The sequence below is a fragment of the Citrus clementina genome, unplaced genomic scaffold (genome assembly GCF_000493195.1).
Source record: "Citrus clementina cultivar Clemenules unplaced genomic scaffold, Citrus_clementina_v1.0 scaffold_4, whole genome shotgun sequence".
In the NCBI taxonomy this organism is placed as follows: Eukaryota; Viridiplantae; Streptophyta; class Magnoliopsida; order Sapindales; family Rutaceae; genus Citrus; species Citrus x clementina.
The window spans coordinates 5,202,580-5,220,990 of record NW_006262274.1 but is presented as its reverse complement, the minus strand read 5'-3'; the positions used below and the strand labels follow the sequence as shown (position 1 = coordinate 5,220,990).

Here is an 18,411-nt window from a genome sequence, read left to right as displayed (position 1 = left end):
GGGACTGTTATTACATTTTGTTTTTCCCCAATTGAGGTCAATAAATCAATGTGCCTGGTTAAAATGTTTGTTAACCTAAGAGACCTTGCCTTTCGTTGTTCAATTGAATGTGTTGGTAGTGCTTTGTAAATGAAATTGGAAACTTTGTGTCTAAAAGAAAAAGTGCATACTATTTGTGAGTCTTATTTTCATCGAGCATGTTAAATTTATTGGAAGTTTGATGTGTCTGAATTTCAAATTGACATGAATTCTACCCAGGAACGATATAGAATCAATACATTTATAGATTAGCTATTAGTGTCTTCTCTTTTTCCTGTTTTTTTGGAAGAGAATAAACTCGTAACAGATTCAATGATAACTGTCGCTTGTGTATTTATTAATATTGGGAACATGGCAGGATCATGATGCCATGTGTTTAAAATTTTTGAAACGTAAAGGTGCTAAGCACATGCTTCCATCTCTTTAATGTTTGGCAAACACTTCCATGTGTGTTTTTTTATTACGGTTCTCTTATTTTTTTCTTTACCTTTTTCTCTGTGTTAGATTATGAAAGAGATGGCATAACTGGAATTTTTGTGTAATATTGCTGCTACCTTGTTGCATGTAATGTTTCCCTTTCTCCTTCTCTGAGAGAAATACATTTACGCATATCTTTGCAGATTTTGACGTGTTTCCAAACCCTCGGAGTTGTGCATTGACCTCAGGTACACAACCTGACTTAAACATGTGACCTCTGTTTCACAAGTAAACAACACAACCTGACTTAAACATATTACCTCTGTTTCACAAATAAACACCCCTGTTGTGAGGATCATCTATTAAATTAGACAGATAAAGGCTATCAAGTAATTTTACAATATACGCAATAATTGAAAAGATGTGCATTAAAATTGTGCATGACTTTCGGTTTCTAAGAAGCTTTGCTTTCCTTCGAAGCTAACATATGACGACTCCTTTAAGCAAGAAACACTGTACACATTAGTTTTATTGTCATTGAACCATTCAATCTTCTTTTTTGTAGTCTTTAATTTGAATAAATCCCTCCGCATAAATTTCATTTTGAAATCTTGAATTTTCCATCTTTCATTTTGAAGTCTTGAATTTTCCATCTTAATACTATTAAGTAGCTTGATATTAATTTGATTAACACAGTTTCAATCCCTTTGAACGCACATATTGTTGATCAAAAGCTATCCAATCCTAACTTCTAACTGAACCTTACCTTCAAAGACACGAAGCTAACCTTGGTGCCACCCACGCCCAAACCTGCAGGTATACGTAGCCAATATTCCAGACACAGCTTTAGTTTTGAGTTCATTGCAAAGTAAGTTGCAAATCTCTTGCATTAGATTGCAGTAGTGAAGAACAAACATGTTCCTCGAAGGCATAAGCATGGAGCAAATACACTCACTTCTCGTGAAACCTTCTTTAATTAATCGCGGGGGTCACAAGAAGTAAAGTAAAAGCATTTTGAGGAAACCTTTAGTGCTTGCGGTGGATGGTTATGTTGGAGAGATTTTCTCTTGGATATGTTTATTAAAGAATCCTATTAAAAATATGTATATCTAAGAAATAGAGAAGAGGTCTAAATTTGAACTTGATTTCTTTTGTTCTTGTCTGATATTCGGGCTGAAAAGGTGAAAAAAAAAGAAAATGAGTGTCATAGGCTATCATACTTAATGCTTTAATTTTTTCATTTCAACAAAATTAGGAGGGCATAATTGTCAAACAAATCTGTTTTATGACATTTTAATATGTAAATACTCCTAAGGTATCGAGTGAGCAGTTTCTTTGAACTTTTACCAATGGCATTTCAAGCTTGGGTAACTGTGAGTGTTGAATCTGAAAAGAAGTGGGTCAAGAAATTTTATGCATGTGCGGGCACTAATGCATGTTACAGCGCTAGCATGCATGTGTTAACACACACAGACACACTGCTAAGGCTTTTTGCTGTTGCATATGCAGTACCTGTTAACATCAGTACAAGATAGCAGACATTGGTTGCTGTAAGTCGTGTGGAAACTGATACTGCAGTGACCATTTTATCTAGAGTATTAAGTTATCTTTTAATAATATAAGTAGAGATCTAGATTTTAGTTGTTACCATATTAGTACAATTTCATACCCAAAGTATTTTTTCATATTCTGCAAGTTTTATCGAACCAATTAAATGGATAAAATTTGTATGTGGACATAGGGATGGAAAATGGATAAAATTTGATACTAGTTTCACTTTTATGCTTTCCCTTCCCTTTTATCTATTTCTTTCTCTTCTCTTTCCTTTTGTCCTTTCATTCTCTTTATTCTGCTCTACTTTCTCTTTCTTCATGTCTCTGCATGTATTCTAGTTCGGCATCAGCTGCACATTAATTAGAATTTTGATAGTTATGCACTGCTTTCAGTGTTGCTTAACAACTTATCTTGATTTTGGACTCAATTTTTTTTTTTTAAATTTTGTGAACAGGTTAACCTTTACTTGTGGTGAATTAGAGGTTACAAAGAAATGGTACATCTTCATTTATCTGTTTGTTTCTGATTCCTTTTCTCGTTGTTGTTTGTGTCCATATGTAATTTTTTATATGTAAACTGACATAGGATGAGAATGCTTCTGGTGGAGATTGTGATGATATTGACTGGAATACTGACGATGAGCTGGAAATTGCAAGTTATGGTTTACCTTCTTGTTCCAGTTTGACAGTTAATGATGGGGAAACTATTGCCGGCTCAACGGAGGTACATTTTGGAAATTTTATTTTTGGTTTCTGCATTAAATCATAAAGCTAGCGGTTAAATCAGAACAAAGGAATAAAGATGGAATTTTTTTTAGCACAACCGCAGTGCGTAGGGAAGACATTATGTTTGTCATCATCAAAGAGGTTTTTGGTTATTCTGTCTTATGGCCTATCTGAATGTTACTTGATTCATGAGTTTTTTAATTGAGCTACTTTCCAACTGATTAATGAGTTGCCTACTAAGATCTTGTGTGCTTAACCTTCTTGAGATGAAGTTGCTATATACTACCTTATGCATTTAGTAAACATTGCAGTTGGTTGCTTGCTCTTTTTTGTCATGCTGCTACTCTTTTTGATATGGACTAACTTTTGTAGTTTACAATAGCCATATTATAGTTTTCACCGCTTAAGTGGCTTAAGTGACTTTTCAGTCATAGACGCATAATTAATCAATTATTATCTCTCATCATTTGCTAAGTAGTGGGTGCTAGTTCGTTCAACTGGTAAAATCTTGTGGTGGTACAAGAGACTAAGGTTCGAACACCACTCACATGAATGGGAGGGGATTTGGTTAACATCATGATACTAATTAAAAAATAAAATTGCATCAAGAATTGTTCCCCTTGTGATTGACTCTGCATCAAATGAGCTGAAGGACTACTTGATGCAAAATTGGATATAATCCTGATTTAAAATTTTTAAGGTTTTAACATTTAATCAGATTTTTTTTTAATTTAGTTTAGACGTAGATTTTTACTTTCCTTTTATTATGATTTTTATTTGCTATTCTGTAGGGAGACTTTAATTTTTCTTATATGCTAGGATTTGATTTTTTTTTTATTAGAAATGAGCTCTCAGGGAGCTAAGACAACACTAATCGGGAGTGTGCAATCCCATATGCATCCTTACAAAGTATGCCAACAATTTCAGGAGGAGGAGAAAGAACATGCAAACCTATAGGGGAATTTAATCTATAAGTAGCGAGAAAATCTGTAGCACAATTTGCCTCTCTATACACATGCTCAAGTTGAACGATCCAATCCTGTTCTAATAATTTCCGAATAGCCTTGATAAGGGTGGCATCTTCATTTTCGGGAACAGACGCCATTGTCAATGACACCGGACACAATAGATGAGAAAGCACAACGTCACACACTCAAGAAATCACAAGCTCACCACCACAGCAAACAACAAAAGGATACAGAAAAATATTCACCACCTAAAGTTGCTAAGCTACGGATACAGAGCTTAAAACACTCACCACTCAATGGAATCCCCCAAAGAGATACAGAGTTTGATAATAGCTCAAAGTTTATTCAATTTCCAAAATTAATCTCTGCCAAGCCAAAGCTTGTGAAAGATCCAATGTAAACGATTTGTCAGGCCATTGTACCATTGGGGTGATACGTGTTCCCCACTTATTCTGTTGAAATTTTAGACAGTAAAGAGTTTAGTTCCCATCGAACTTACACAAGCTAAAGGATTCAGACAAAGCATGGACATTAAGAGCCATCTTCTATGCTTGGACCACACAGCTGGACAAAGAGAATGCATTCCATTTGTAGAAAACTCCAAATTTGGATTAGTAAAATTCATTGGAAAGCTAACAGAAATATCTTTCCAATGATGTATGGCTCGAAAATTAATTCGATCTCATGCAGTACAGTTTAATTCCCAAAAATGCCCCTTCTGCACACAAATTCTGCTCACTTGATTAATGTAAGAACTTGCGCTGCACTTGGTATAACTGGATTACCAAATATTTCAAACACTCCTGTGTTAATCTCTCTTAGTTGAAAAAAATTCGACCTCGAGTTTTGATCATTTTCTTCATGATAAGGAGATAAGTCTGACATGTTGAACGTTGACGAAACACCATAGCCATCTGGTAGCTCAATCTTGTAAGCATTATCACCAATGCGTTGCAACACTTTAAATGGTCCATCAGCCCTTGGTCTAAGTTTAGCAAATTTCCTAGGTGGAAAACGATCTTTCCTAAGATGAACCCAAACCAAATCTCCTTCCTGAAACTTAGCATGTCTTCGATGCTTGTCTGTAGATTTTTTATACTTCTCATTTTGCTTCAATATTCTATCTCGAACCTGTTCATGCATCTTCTTGATACTTTTAGAGCATTCTTCAGCCTCTCCACTAAATTGATGATCAGTCAAAAGTGGAGCCAAATCCAAAGGACTGATTGGATTCTTGCCATAAACAACTTCAAAGGGACTTGAACCAGTAGTTTGATGTATAGAGTGATTGTAAGCAAATTCAATCTGAGGCAAAATAAGATCCCATTGACGCATGTTCTTGCCCACATAACTTCTCTAGAGATTTCCCAAGCTTCAATTCGTCACTTCAGTATGACCGTCAATTTAAGGATGATGAGAAGAGCTGAATTTAAGAGTGGTTCCCAACTTCTTCCAAAGAGTACGCCAAAAGTGACTCAAAAACTTTGAATCCCGATCAGAGACAATGGTTTTCGGAATTCCATGTAGTTTCACAATCTCCTTGAAGTACAAATCAGCCACATAAGAGGCATCCAATGTCTTATTACACGGAACAAAATGAGCCATTTTTGAGAATCGGTCAACCACCACCATGACAGAGTCTTTGTTTCTTTGAGTTCTTGGCAACCCAACAACAAAGTCTAGACTAACATCTTCCCAAGGAGCTTCAGGGACTGGTAAAAGATTGTATAGGCCTGTGTTTTGACCATGAGCTTTGGCAATATGACAGATTTTACACCCCTGCACATGATGCACAACATCTTTATCCATCTTTGGCCAATAGAAATTACCTTGCAAGCAAGCTAACGTCTTATCCCTTCCAAAGTGACCTCCAACAGCACTGCCATGTGCCTCCATGATAATAGATTCCCGCAAAGAACACTGAGGAATACATAAATGATTCCCCTTGAAAAGAAAGCCATCATGTAATTGGTACTGATCATATGATCCATTTTCACATTCTCTCCAAATCTTGCCAAAGAAAGAATCATCCTTGTATAACTCTTTCAAAATTTCAAAGCCTACAACCTTCACTTGCATAGAAGAAAGCAATGAATGTTTTCGACTTAAAGCATCAGCCACAACATTCTAAGTACCCAATTTATGCTTGATGGTAAAATTGTAAGCTTGAAGAAATTCCACCCATCCGGCATGTTTTCTACTAAACTTCTGCTGACTATTGATAAACTTTAGTGCCTCATGGTTAGAGAAGAGAATAAATGGCCTTGAAAGCAAATATTGACTCCAATGGTTCAAAGCTCGGCAAATAGCATACAATTCTTTGTCATAAGTTGAGTACTTTCTGCGGGAGTCATTCAATTTTTCACTAAAGAAAGCGACTGATTTCCTTTCTTGGCTGAGTACAGCACCAATTCCAGTATTAGAGGCATCACACTCAACTTCAAACACCTTGCTGAAATCTGGAAGTGAAAGAACAGGCGCTTCAGTCACCTTTCTCTTGATGATGTCAAAACTCTCTTGTGTCTCATTGGTCCATTTGAAACCTTCTCCTTTCAAGCATTCAGTTACTGGAGCAACAATTGTACTGAACCCTCTAATAAATCGTTGATAAAAAGAAGCAAGACCATGAAAACTTCGGATGTCATGTAGCGACTTAGGAATTGGCCAGTTCAAAATGGCCTCCACCTTGCTTGGATCCATTTTAATTCCATCTTTCGATACAACATAACCCAAAAAGACAAGGCTATCAGTGAAGAACTTGCACTTTTTCAAGTTGACATAAAGCTTTTGATTTCTCAAAATCTCGAAGACTTGGCGAAGATGCTCCAAGTGTTGTTTTTTATTTTGGCTGTACATAAGGATGTCATCAAAATACACAACAACAAATCTACCAATCAGAGGCTTAAAAACGTGATTCATCAGCCACATGAAAGTGCTTGGGGCATTAGATAGACCAAATGGCATAACCATCCATTCATAAAGTCCATCCCTCGTTTTGAAGGCCGTTTTCCATTCGTCACCAGGTCTCATTCTGATTTGATGATAGTCACTTCGAAGATCGATCTTAGAAAAGATTGTAGCACCATAGAGCTGGTCTAGAAGATCGTCAAGGCGTGGAATAGGGAAACGATAATCAATCGTTATCTTATTCACTGCTCTGCTATCAACACACATACGCCAAGACCCATCTTTCTTTGGTACCAATAAGGCAGGAACAGCACAAGGACTTTTGCTATCTCTCACCAATCCTTTCCCTATAAGCTCTTCAACTTGCCTCTGTAATTCTTCGTGCTGCTTTGGATTCATTCGATAAGCCGCTTTATTTGGTAGTACAGAACCCAGAATAAGATCAATGCAATATTGAATGTCCTTCATGGGAGGAAGGCCATGTGGTAATTCTTTTGGAACAACATCTGAGAATTCTTCAAGCAAATACTTCATAATCAGAGTCGGCTCATTGCTATCTTCATTTTCCTCAAACACCACCAGCACGTAAACTTCACTATCCATTTCAAATTCTTTTTTACAATCTGAAACATTCAGCAAATTGTTTTCCACTCCTTTAATAGGTTTGGGACTTTTCTCTACCTTTGAAGGACCCAGAATGACTTTACTTCCATCTTTAATGAAAGTATAAGTATTCCTATAACCATCATGAACAACCCTTCTATCGTACTGCCAAGGATGACCCAAAAGCAAGTGACATGCATCCATAGGGACAACATCGCACCAAACTTCATCTTTATATTTATTCCCAATAGAAAATGAAATAAGGCAACGTGTGTTTACCTCAATCTCATTTCCCTTTTTAAGCCAAGAAAGTTTATAAAGCTGAGGATGCTGCTCCGTTTTGAGCTTCAACTTCTTCACCATTTCAGTTGCTACCACATTCTCAAAACTGCCACTATCAATAATGACATTACATATCTTTCTATGACAAGTGCATCTGGAGTGAAAGATATTCTTTCTCAGCCAATCTTCCCCATATTCAGAAACAATACTCAAACTCTTTTGAATAACTAGAGAGTTTCCATCATCAGCATATGTAACTTCTCTATCTTCAACATCTTTTTCGACACTAGGATTCTCATGATCTTCCGCATCCTTGTCATCGCTTTCCTCTTCAACAAGGGCAACCACCTTACGATTAGGACACTCAGAAGCAATGTGCCCATAACCATGGCATTTAAAACATTGACGAGAACTAGCATTCGAACTACTTGCTCGATGTTTAGATCCTTCCCCAATATCATTCCTCGTAATTTTCTTTGCAGTAGAATTCGAACCAGAATTATGCTTAGAAATAGAGCCACTCCCTCGATTGACATCACAAACTGTGAACTGAATACCCCCACCACGAGCATTTTTTTGTTGCTTTTTCACCTTAAGAGCAAGTCTGCATACATCACTATAAGTCCAATATGGTTGGAGCTGGACCACATTACCAATCTCAGGTTTCAAACCACCCAGATAGCGTGCGATCGTATGCTCTTCCGCCTCTACCAAATCACACTTCATCATTAGGTTGTCGAACTCTGCTGTATAGTCTTCCACTGACAATTCCTTTTTCCTGAAGTTGTGGAACTTAAGGTAGATATCTTGCCTGTAGTTATCGGGCAAAAACTTTATCTTAATCTCTTTTTTCATTTTCTCCCAAGTAACAATTTTCCTCCGTCCCTCTCGTTCCCTTTGCCTCTTAAGATTTTCCCACCATACTCTTAAGATTTTCCCACCATAAAGAAGCATACTTTTTAAGTTTAATGGCAATGAGTTTCACTTTGCGATCTTCAGGCACATCTCTGTATTCAAAAATGCGTTCAACAGTATTAAGCCAATCAACAAACTCGTCTAGTTGCATTCTTCCTTCAAATTCAGGAATTTCGACCTTGAAGTCGAAAGGTTGATAAGAATCGTGACGCCTATGAATTCGAGAACTAGAAGAAAATTCACTATTGGAGCTTTGTTTCTGATGGAAGAGATTATAATCTACCCCGTCATTGATTGAGCCTTCTTCTTCCGAACTACCATTAGGAGCAGCTTCTCGAGTTCCTTCAAGGTGTTGTAATCGTTGCTGAAGATGTTCTACTTGTCTTCTAAGATCATCCTTTTCTATATCACCCAAGTCTCTCTCACGAACAAAAGGCTCTGCAACTCTTGCATTACGCTGATGTCGTTGAGCCATAAATTTTCAGAACCCAATGCTCTGATACCAAATTTGACACCGGACACAATAGATGAGAAAGCACAACATCACATACTCAAGAAATCACAAGCTCACCACTATAGCAAACAACAAAAGGATATAGAAAAATATTCACCACCTAAAGTTGCTAAGCTACGGATACAAAGCTTAAAACACTCACCACTCAATGGAATCCCCCAAAGAGATACAGAGTTTGATAATAGCTCAAAGTTCATTCAATTTCCAAAATTAATCTCTGCCAAGCCAAAGCTTGTGAAAGATCCAATGTAAACGATTTGTCAGGCCATTGTACCATTGGGGTGATACGTGTTCCCCACTTATTCTGTTGAAATTTTAGACAGTAAAGAGTTTAGTTCCCATCGAACTTACACAAGCTAAAGGATTCAGAAAAAGCATGGACATTAAGAGCCATCTTCTATGCTTGGACCACACAGCTGGACAAAGAGAATGCATTCCATTTGTAGAAAACTCCAAATTTAGATTAGTAAAATTCATTGGAAAGCTAACAGAAATATCTTTCCAATGATGTAAGGCTCGAAAATTAATTTGATCTTATGCAGTACATTTTAATTCCCAAAGATGCCCCTTCTGCACAGAAATTCTGCTCACTTGATTAATGTAAGAACTTGAGCTGCACTTGGTATAACTTGATTACCAAATATTTCAAACACTCCTGTGTTAGTCAACAAATGCACTACACTCTTGTTATCCACTCCAACTTGAACACGCCTAATACCATTTTCCCATGCCATTCTCAAGCCATGCAGCAGCCCCCAAAGTTCAGCCGAAAGGACTGAACACGTTCCAAGGTTCACTATAAATCCCATGATCCAATTTCGATTAAAGTCACGAAGCAAACCACCAGCTCCAGTCTGACTGAAACCTTTCTTGGCACCATCCGTATTTAAGCTAACACTCAGCCAAACAGGGGCTCTCCAACGTATCATTTTCTCCACTTTCTTTTGCTTGACAGTCAAAAGTTCCTTGATACACCTTAGGATCTCATACGTCCGAGCCTTAATATCTGTAACTATAAATCTGCTATCCCACGATCCATGGTTAAAGAGTACATTATTTCTCCAATACCATAGACGCCGCACTGTCACTCCAAAGCACACTCTCCAGTATTCTTGACTTGCAGTATTATGACCTCTCACCAGATTCATTTGGAGCCAGTCCTTCAGCGGCCATAGGAAAAAATTAGGATGATACTGACTTGACAGAAGCTGAAGCCAAACCCTCCTAGCTGTAACACAATCACGGAGAGAGTGAAGGATATCCTCAACCGACCCTCCACATCGATCACAGTAAATAGAAACAGTGACATGCCTCCTATAAAGCTCCTTCCGAGTTTTCAAACGACCATGCAAAAGAAGCCACAAAAAAACACGTATGCTTTGAGGGCCCTTCCAGTTCCAAGTGTTGCGTAAATTAGCAAGTGTACTAGTCGGCACAAGTAGTATAATGAAGAGTAGAGTAACGTCCCACAGAGATTGTATATCCTATTAGTTACCGAAATTATTCTAACCCTTATTTATTTGAACAATCGAATAAGCGAATTTATATTAAGATTAAATAAAATAAAATAATTAATAATTAAATAAAGATGCAGGCAGTAATAGAAATCACCAAGAGATTAAGACACTAGGACATTCGATTTCACCATAACCAATCCAATTTAATCCTCCATCTATGCTATTAAAGTTTATTACCCATGTTGACAGTGAATTTCCCTAATTTATTCAATATCCTCTCTCGAGTAATATCAAAAATATCTCCACATATCAACCCACTATATCTCTATGTGAATTTAAATATGCAAAGATTCATTAAGTTCTATGGAAATTCTTAGATAAAACTGCACGAATCACGTTGGCACATCTCTGTCTTTCGTTCAATTCATGGCATCCATTACACAGAGCAAAAATACATAAATCTCCTCTCGGTCTCATTATGTATCCTCAAATCATTCAAATATTGGCCAAATAATTAAAAGCATTAAGCACAATAATGAACACTCAATCATGGAATAATTAATTAAAAATAACATAGATTTATGGAATTAAATCTTCATAGTTAGGCTACATCGTAGCCCTAGTAAAATAAATTAGTTCATGGGAATATAAAGAGAATCCATAAATTTAATGGGAAACATTCAAGTAAGATAATAGAGAAGAGAGAAAGAAAAACTCAAGAAGCTATCTCTCTCCAATCTCTGCAATTGACTTCCCGGATTTACAGTGGCTTCTCTTGTTCTTTTCTTGCTCTCGGTTTTCTCTCCAATTTTCCTCTTGATGTGCGGCTGCCTTCTTCCCTTTTATAATGTTGTGGTTTCTTCCAAATCCTTAAAGGAAAAGGATTGCAAATCCAGCCCACGATCCTTAAGTGAAAAAAAATTAAAAACAAAAGCCCAACCGCCTATTTCATTCCTAAGCCAATCATAATTAAAAGCAAAAGCCTCTCCACGTGTTGCATGCCATATTCTCTTTGTAAATGAATTCTTCAATGCTTCCTCCACGTGCTGCATGCATGCTTAATGGTTAATTAAATTAAATCCTTTGTGATTTGTTTCAATTAATTCTCTTTAATCCCATATTGTACCTAAAATAATAAAATATGAAAATTAAAATAAAATTAACATAATAAAACATAAAATTAAGTTATGGAAGCATTAAAATAATAGATAAATTATGAGCACATCACCAAGCCAAACGCCAGTCAATCTGAGATCCACTGCCTATAGACTCATCCAGTAACTCATAAGCAGCTCTTATCGAAAATATTCCATTAGAGGGACCCCCCAAAAATAATTGTCATTGCCAAAGGCAGCTGTTGGCGGATGAATTGCAGCAATCTTTAAAAGGACATTCCTAGGCACCAAGTGGCTAAACAAAGACCAATCTTTAAAAGGACATTGCAGCAATCTTTAAAAGGACATTGCTAGGCACCGAGAAGCTAAACAAAGGCCAATCTATAAAAGGACATTGCAGCAATCTTTACCATTTTCTGAGGACTTGTAAGCCTATTTAAAGGGTGCTGTTTTCCTGATTAAGACAGACTATAATGGTGTTTGAAATACAGTTATGATTCTACCTATTAATTTCCTCCCGTATTTCTCTGAGTTTGTCTCATTTCTCCTTTAATTTCTAGTTTCTCTATTTAATTCTTCTAATGTTTCTTCTGTCTCTTCTAAAGTACTTCCTTTTCTATCTATACTTATCCTTGTGTGATGTCTATCCTATATGAATTGGCATTATAGCTTGGAAAAATGACTGTCCACTGCCACCATTTCTCCATCAGCAATTAACTAGATACCACCATCACTGTTTGACTTCTTTGAGTTAATTAGCTAAACCCATAAACCTATTAGCCATCCGTTCATTGACAACCCCACATGCTGCCACCATTCTCAACCTTTCTTTGCCAAACCTTTCATCACTATTCCACCATCAGTAGACTCCTTGACCTCCAATATACCATTTGGCATCAACGACTACTGAAGATGACACTCGGTGATGCCTCACGCGCCAGCACTTGCGTGAGATTCTTGAAGGGCTTGAATGTAATTACCCAAGGGGCTAATTAGTAAGTCGGAAAAGTTTGGGGCTGTTTTCAGAATTCTAAATATTTGAGGACTTATTTCAAAGCCTGAGTGCCAAAAGTGAGGTATAATTATCCTTTAATTGCTGTTTTATTGTTAAGTTTGTGGTTCTAGTAATTTGCATTAGAATTCATTATCTTACACCTGGTTTGGATTCCTCCCCCCTCCAATGAGCTTAGGACAACCCAAAATAATATCAGTATACAAGGCTCTACCTCCAAATAGATCTCATATTCTATAATGATTCAAGCATAAGTTCAAATAGAAAAACTAAAAGTTGCAGTGAATGAAATATGTAGAATTTGTATTCTTCCATTTTGAATGTTACCCAACATGACAATCCTAGAAATCTCATTGTCTATGGCAGCACTCAAATTTAGCTTTCTCCATAATATCTTGTGCATGTTCTACCAACACGGGTGAAAATGCAAAACCCAGGTTCAGTAAACCTACTTCCTCTAGTTTTAGAGAACCATCTCGGAGTTGTGAATTAGCAAGTTTATCAAGCCATTAGGATGATGTTGATTTAAATGTGAGAATGAGTTGAGTCGAAGAAGAAAGATGATATTAAACCAGAAGATGAACTTGTTGAAAGTATAGTGAGGATGCATATTTAGAGAGTAAGAAGCCTTTGCCAGTTGACAATAGTGTTCTTAAACATCAGATTTGAGTTTATTTTATAGGTTGTGAACATTATCTTAAAATGATGCCCTAAACCTAATTGCTTAATTGCTCACTCCATTGAATTTCTAATTAAATGGTTCATTTGGCATCATTGGTCTCTCTGACATATTCTTTGGCCTCTTTTTGTTTTCGGTCTTTCTACAAATGCCTCACAAGTTCTTGCACCTTGAGATCTTACTTGGTTTAGACTACTTGATGTGAAATTTTGTATATGACTAGACCAATTTGTTGCATCCTCTAAGGACTAGATTCGGCATTTTCTAGTTTGTTGGAAAAAGCCACTTGAAATTTTATTCCCCCATCTCGCCAGCTGTCAAGTTTTCTAAGTGGGGGAGAATGAAGCAAAAGAAGATAGTATCCTTATTTAAAACTTATAGGGTTTTAATGTTTGATTATCTCGCCAGCTGGCATAGGTGACGTAATTGCGTAATTATTTCATAATTAATGTTTGATTAATGACGTAGGTGACGTAATCATTTCACTATTTCATTATTTCATTATTTCATAATTACGTTATTTCGTTATTTCATTATTTCATTATTTTCATTATTTCATCAATTTCATTATTTCATAATAACGTAATTATTTCATAATTAATGTTTGATTAATGACCAAAAATATGGTAGAAAAATTTTATTATAGATGACGTAATTATTTCATAATTCAAGGAGAGATGTGAAATTGATCAAACAATTTGTGACAAAAAAATATTAGTCTCGAAGATAATATGGTTTTGGTTAATTTTGAGACCCTATTTTTTTGTCACAGATAATTATTTATTGTAACAAAACTAGAAAATAGTAGTCTAAAATTTTTTCTTGAATTTTAGACTACCTTACTTTTTTCTCGAAGATAGTTATTTTTTCTCGAAGACTTCCCGAGATATTTTTTTCCCGAAGATAGTAGTCTAAAACTTGAATTTTTTCTTGAATGTTAGAAAATAGTAACAAAATTTTTTTTTCTCGAAGATAATTATTTATTGTCACAGATAATATGCCACTTCACGTTAAAAGCTACCTTACTTTACCCCCTCCAATTGCGTGTGTGTGTGATGATTATTTCAAAATTCGTTTAACCAAGTCTTTACCCGTCTTGGCTTTTCTTCTACTCACGGTAAATTTTCAACTTCTCCTTGTATTTTTTGTTCAATTTTCTTATCTGGGTACTGTTTATTGAGTAAAAGTTTTTATTTTTGTCATCAGATTTGTCTTGTTTCCCCTTCCATGTTTTTCCTTGCTTCAGAAATATGTTGTTTGTTTGTTGTTTGATACATTCAGTTCGGGGAAGCAACATCTCAACTCTGCCTCAGCTGCTGCACAGAAGAATGCCACCCTCACCAGTCCACTCATGGATGCCAAAATAAGCCACTCAACAAGATTCACTCTTGTCTCTCCATGTACTTCGAAATTGTAAGTATCATTTATGAACTCAGCCAATTTAATTTTGATTAGTTTAGTTGTGATTGGATTATGTGATATATATGGTGAAATTAGGGATTGAAAATCTTGGATCTATTATTTGAATATTTTTATGCTTATCAAGTGTTTGATAAAATTCCTAAGAGAATGCAGTAAAAGGATCATTTTATCTTAATTTGCAAGTATGAATTCGAAAGAATATATATTTACATATTTAAAGAACCGTCAGGATTTGCAAATAAAGAACGGACGAAAGAAAAAGGATCATTATATCTCCACAACCATGTTTAACTTCAGTTTAAGTTAATTGATCTCGTGTTAACTTTTCTCAATTAATTAAAAAAATCAAATCTTTAGGCTTATGTAGCCAATAACCATTAGCATGCAGTTGCACACATAATTATTATATGGGAGGTACTTAGAATTACTCTTACATTTTGTATGGTATGACCTGTGCGAAATATGCATATAAATGAAAGAAATTAGAAGCGAAGTTTAGTAGGTTTTGAGAAACTTTTGCAAAATTAGGATATTAAGATGAATTTGCTTTTTAATTTGGGCAGTGGATTTAGGCATTAGATGTGATGACATTAGATTCCCCTTCCTCCAAAAAAAAAAAATATATTCCTTCATAAGAACTTTAGAAAATTGGGATCTTTCTATTATTTTTCACTTTATTTGGTATGTAATTAATCATCTTTCTTTATTTTTTTGAAGAAATTTGTAGATAGTATTAATATAATGATAAGAGTTAATAAGTTATTCAAGTCCAACCGATAGAATTATAAGTTAGAGTTATAGAATATTTAAGCTACAAAATTTTAACTATAAAATATTAGGTAGCTTTGATATGTTGGTTCAAAGGATGGTGTTGAAGCCTGGCTTGGTACAATTTGCTCAGAATGTTGTTGGATTTGCTAGGAAGTGTACATGCAATGATTAAATAAACTAATAAAGGTCAACAAGCCTCGGTGCCCCCCCTCCCCCCATGTGTTGTTGTATGTTTAATCAAAATTATGTATTTATCTTCTTTCGTACTGGGATAATAAAAAAGCATGGGGTCTCTCCTAGTTAACTTTGTTTCAAAAGATGTATTAGAGTGGGCGTAAAAGGTTCGAGAGGCTCCATGCAAAATCTAAATATGTAAGCTATGTTATGACTATTATTATTGTTATTATTTTTTATTTTTTATTTTTTACTCAATCTCTTATTTCTTTCAACTTTATATTTCTTGTAAATGTTGATTCATTGATTGCTTAATTATTTAATCTAGTTCAAGTTTGACATCACCTATTTAATAGATTAATCTAAAGCGTTTTGGATGCAAAATTTGTGCAAGTGAATCGAGGTTGATTATGTGCTTGTAATCTTTTGATCATATTATTATTTTGAAGTAATATATGATCAAGTTTGTGAAATAGTTTTGGGGAAAATTTTTAATTTTGTAAAGATTGAAAATGGCAGGTACCTTTGAAGTCATCATCTACTACAACATTGACTCAACAAAACGAGGATTGAAAATTAAAATCAAGGAACAAAATAGCAAATCTGAGGATGCTGAAGGATTCATGAAACAACTATGGTTTACATATTTCTCCTTTTGTGTAATGTTACTTTTATTTTCTTCTACAATGTACTCTTATTTTTAGACAATTGAATTTTTTTTTACATTTTAGATTTTAGATTTTAGATTTCCTTGTCATGAATTATATTTGTGTTAATAATATTTTTCACTTTAAAGTTTTTTTCTCATTAAATTTTGATTTCTATGACTACATATTGTTATTAAAATTTATGTGAGACTATATAAATTGCCTTTATAATAAATTTGAGACTAAATTATTTACTAATTGTATTTGCAAAAATTGTCACAAATGACACCGACTTGAGACAATTATGTAACGTCACGATATGTTAATTTCAACAACAACAAAAATAGCATCACTAATTGTATATTCGAACATCTAAAATGACGATTTTTAATAATTATTGAGACTCTATTTACATAGTCTTGAGACAAATATTATAGTCACTATAAATTACCTATTGTGACAAATATGAACTGTCATTAATTGCATTTTTTAATCTCTAATTTGACCATTTTTAATACTATTTGTGACAATTTTAACTTAATTTTAAGACAATGATTTTTGTCACAAAAGCATATCTTTAGTATGACGAAAATAATTTTGGTTGTTAGAACTTTTTAAGACGGTCTTTCCACGACTAACATGTGACGATATATTTTTTGTCATAGAAAATATAAGATGACTAATTTGTGATCTTTAGTGACTAAATTTTTTTGTAATAAAATATCATTTTTCTTGTAGTGTGATGTCTTTCATGCATTGGTGGGATGCAGAGCTACTAGGAAGGTGTGGAAGTTGACAGAATTTTATGAGGATATAAAGCTAATGGCTCACCAGGATATGCTGAGTATTCTTCAAGATTTAGCCGGGAAGAGGAAAAAAGATGATTTGGGGCTGATAATTGCAACTTGTTGGGCTATCTGGTATGCAAGAAATAGAGTGGTAAATGAAGGTAAGCAAGAAGATCCCCAAATAACAGCAGCCCGGGCTGCAGCAACTGTAGAGTCGTACTTGAGAATTAAGTGTCCAAATGTCCAAGTTGTTCCAAGTCAGCACAATAATAATCAACAGGTGTGGAATCCCCCTCCAATTGGTTGGTATAAAGTGAATGTGGATGCAGCAATTCAAATGGCAGATTCGAAGGCTGGGCTAGGTGTAGTGGTTAGAGATTCAAGCGGGAAAATTTTGGCTGCAGCAGTTCAGAGCACTGGATTCAGAGGTGATGTGGCTTGTATGGAAGCGGAAGCCGTGTTGTTTGGAATTCAAGTTGCCTGCCAAGCAAAATGTGATCCAATCATTATAGAGTCAGATTCTTTAGAAGTGGTGGAGCTATCACTGCAAAGGAAGAGCAGCATGGCAGAAATTTGCTGGGCAGTGGAAGAGATTCAAGCATGTCTAAAGAACCAGAGCAGAGCATCAATTCAATTCGTTCATAGAAACTTTAATGTAGTAGCTCACTCATTGGCCAAAGTAGCCTTAGATTTTGAAAGCCTTGTAGTTTGGCTGGAGGACTTTCCAGTTCAAATCATGTTGTTACTGTCTAAGTTTGTTTAGTTAGAAAGCTTTACTTTCTCTTCAAAAAAAAAAAAAAAACTAGTGAATAAATACAAATGTTGGGCTGGAATATTATCCACCCAAAGTACAACTTCAGATTGCTCCAAAGCTAGTCTTGCTAAATTGTGAGCTATTACATTACTGGCTCTTGGAATATATGCACCTGTGCTGTCATTTGACTGATTTCCCAGCAAAGGAGACTCGGACAGACTCCATTGATGCCTGAGGTAAATTAGAAACAATGATGAATCAAAGTTGTATAAAATGAAAGGAGTGTATTTGGATAGCATTTATACTCTATTTAATCTCAAAATTATAAACGCTGTGCAACTCGACAAGCATGTTATCAAATAATAATATTAACAGAGCAAAATGTATGGAAGGTACAAAATGTATAACAATTACTTCATAAATCAAAGCATCATACCATTCTTTGAAGCTAAATTTTTCCTTGGTATGAGAGTCTGAAGAAAATATAGCAGCACAAACATCAACTCCTACAGCAATTGCTGCATTTGATCTATTTCCTCCTGAAATGATAATGAAGACATAACGTTGTTCAGTCTAACTCCTATTTCATAAAATGGAATTGGCTCTACGGTGCATGTTTGAACAAGATGCACCGCTCTACTCTTTCAAGCATGCTTCCTCTCCCAAAT

At 35.3% G+C, this 18,411-nt stretch overlaps 1 protein-coding gene and 1 long non-coding RNA gene across 6 annotated transcripts; both read left to right on the top strand.

Moving 5' to 3' along the window:
* The first annotated feature begins 614 nt into the window (after positions 1-614).
* LOC112099225 lies at positions 615-12,274 on the top strand. Its single transcript, XR_002906035.1, has 4 exons — positions 615-704; positions 2,465-2,506; positions 2,596-2,733; positions 12,166-12,274. It is a non-coding gene; the product is annotated as an uncharacterized LOC112099225 (long non-coding RNA).
* Positions 12,275-14,058: 1,784 nt separating this feature from the next.
* Positions 14,059-17,905, top strand: LOC112098855. Of its 5 annotated transcripts, none has more exons than XM_024185334.1 (4): positions 14,059-14,304; positions 14,394-14,600; positions 16,060-16,213; positions 16,940-17,888. In XM_024185334.1, exons 2-4 carry the CDS (start codon positions 14,539-14,541, stop codon positions 17,750-17,752), a joined length of 1,029 nt encoding a protein of 342 aa, XP_024041102.1. In that variant the 5' UTR covers positions 14,059-14,304; positions 14,394-14,538; the 3' UTR covers positions 17,753-17,888. The 5 variants fall into 5 exon arrangements, with proteins under 5 accessions (XP_024041102.1, XP_024041101.1, XP_024041100.1 ...); XM_024185333.1 differs by having other exon boundaries at positions 14,469-14,600; positions 16,940-17,875; XM_024185332.1 differs by lacking the exon at positions 14,059-14,304 and having other exon boundaries at positions 14,318-14,600.
* Positions 17,906-18,411: the final 506 nt, after the last annotated feature.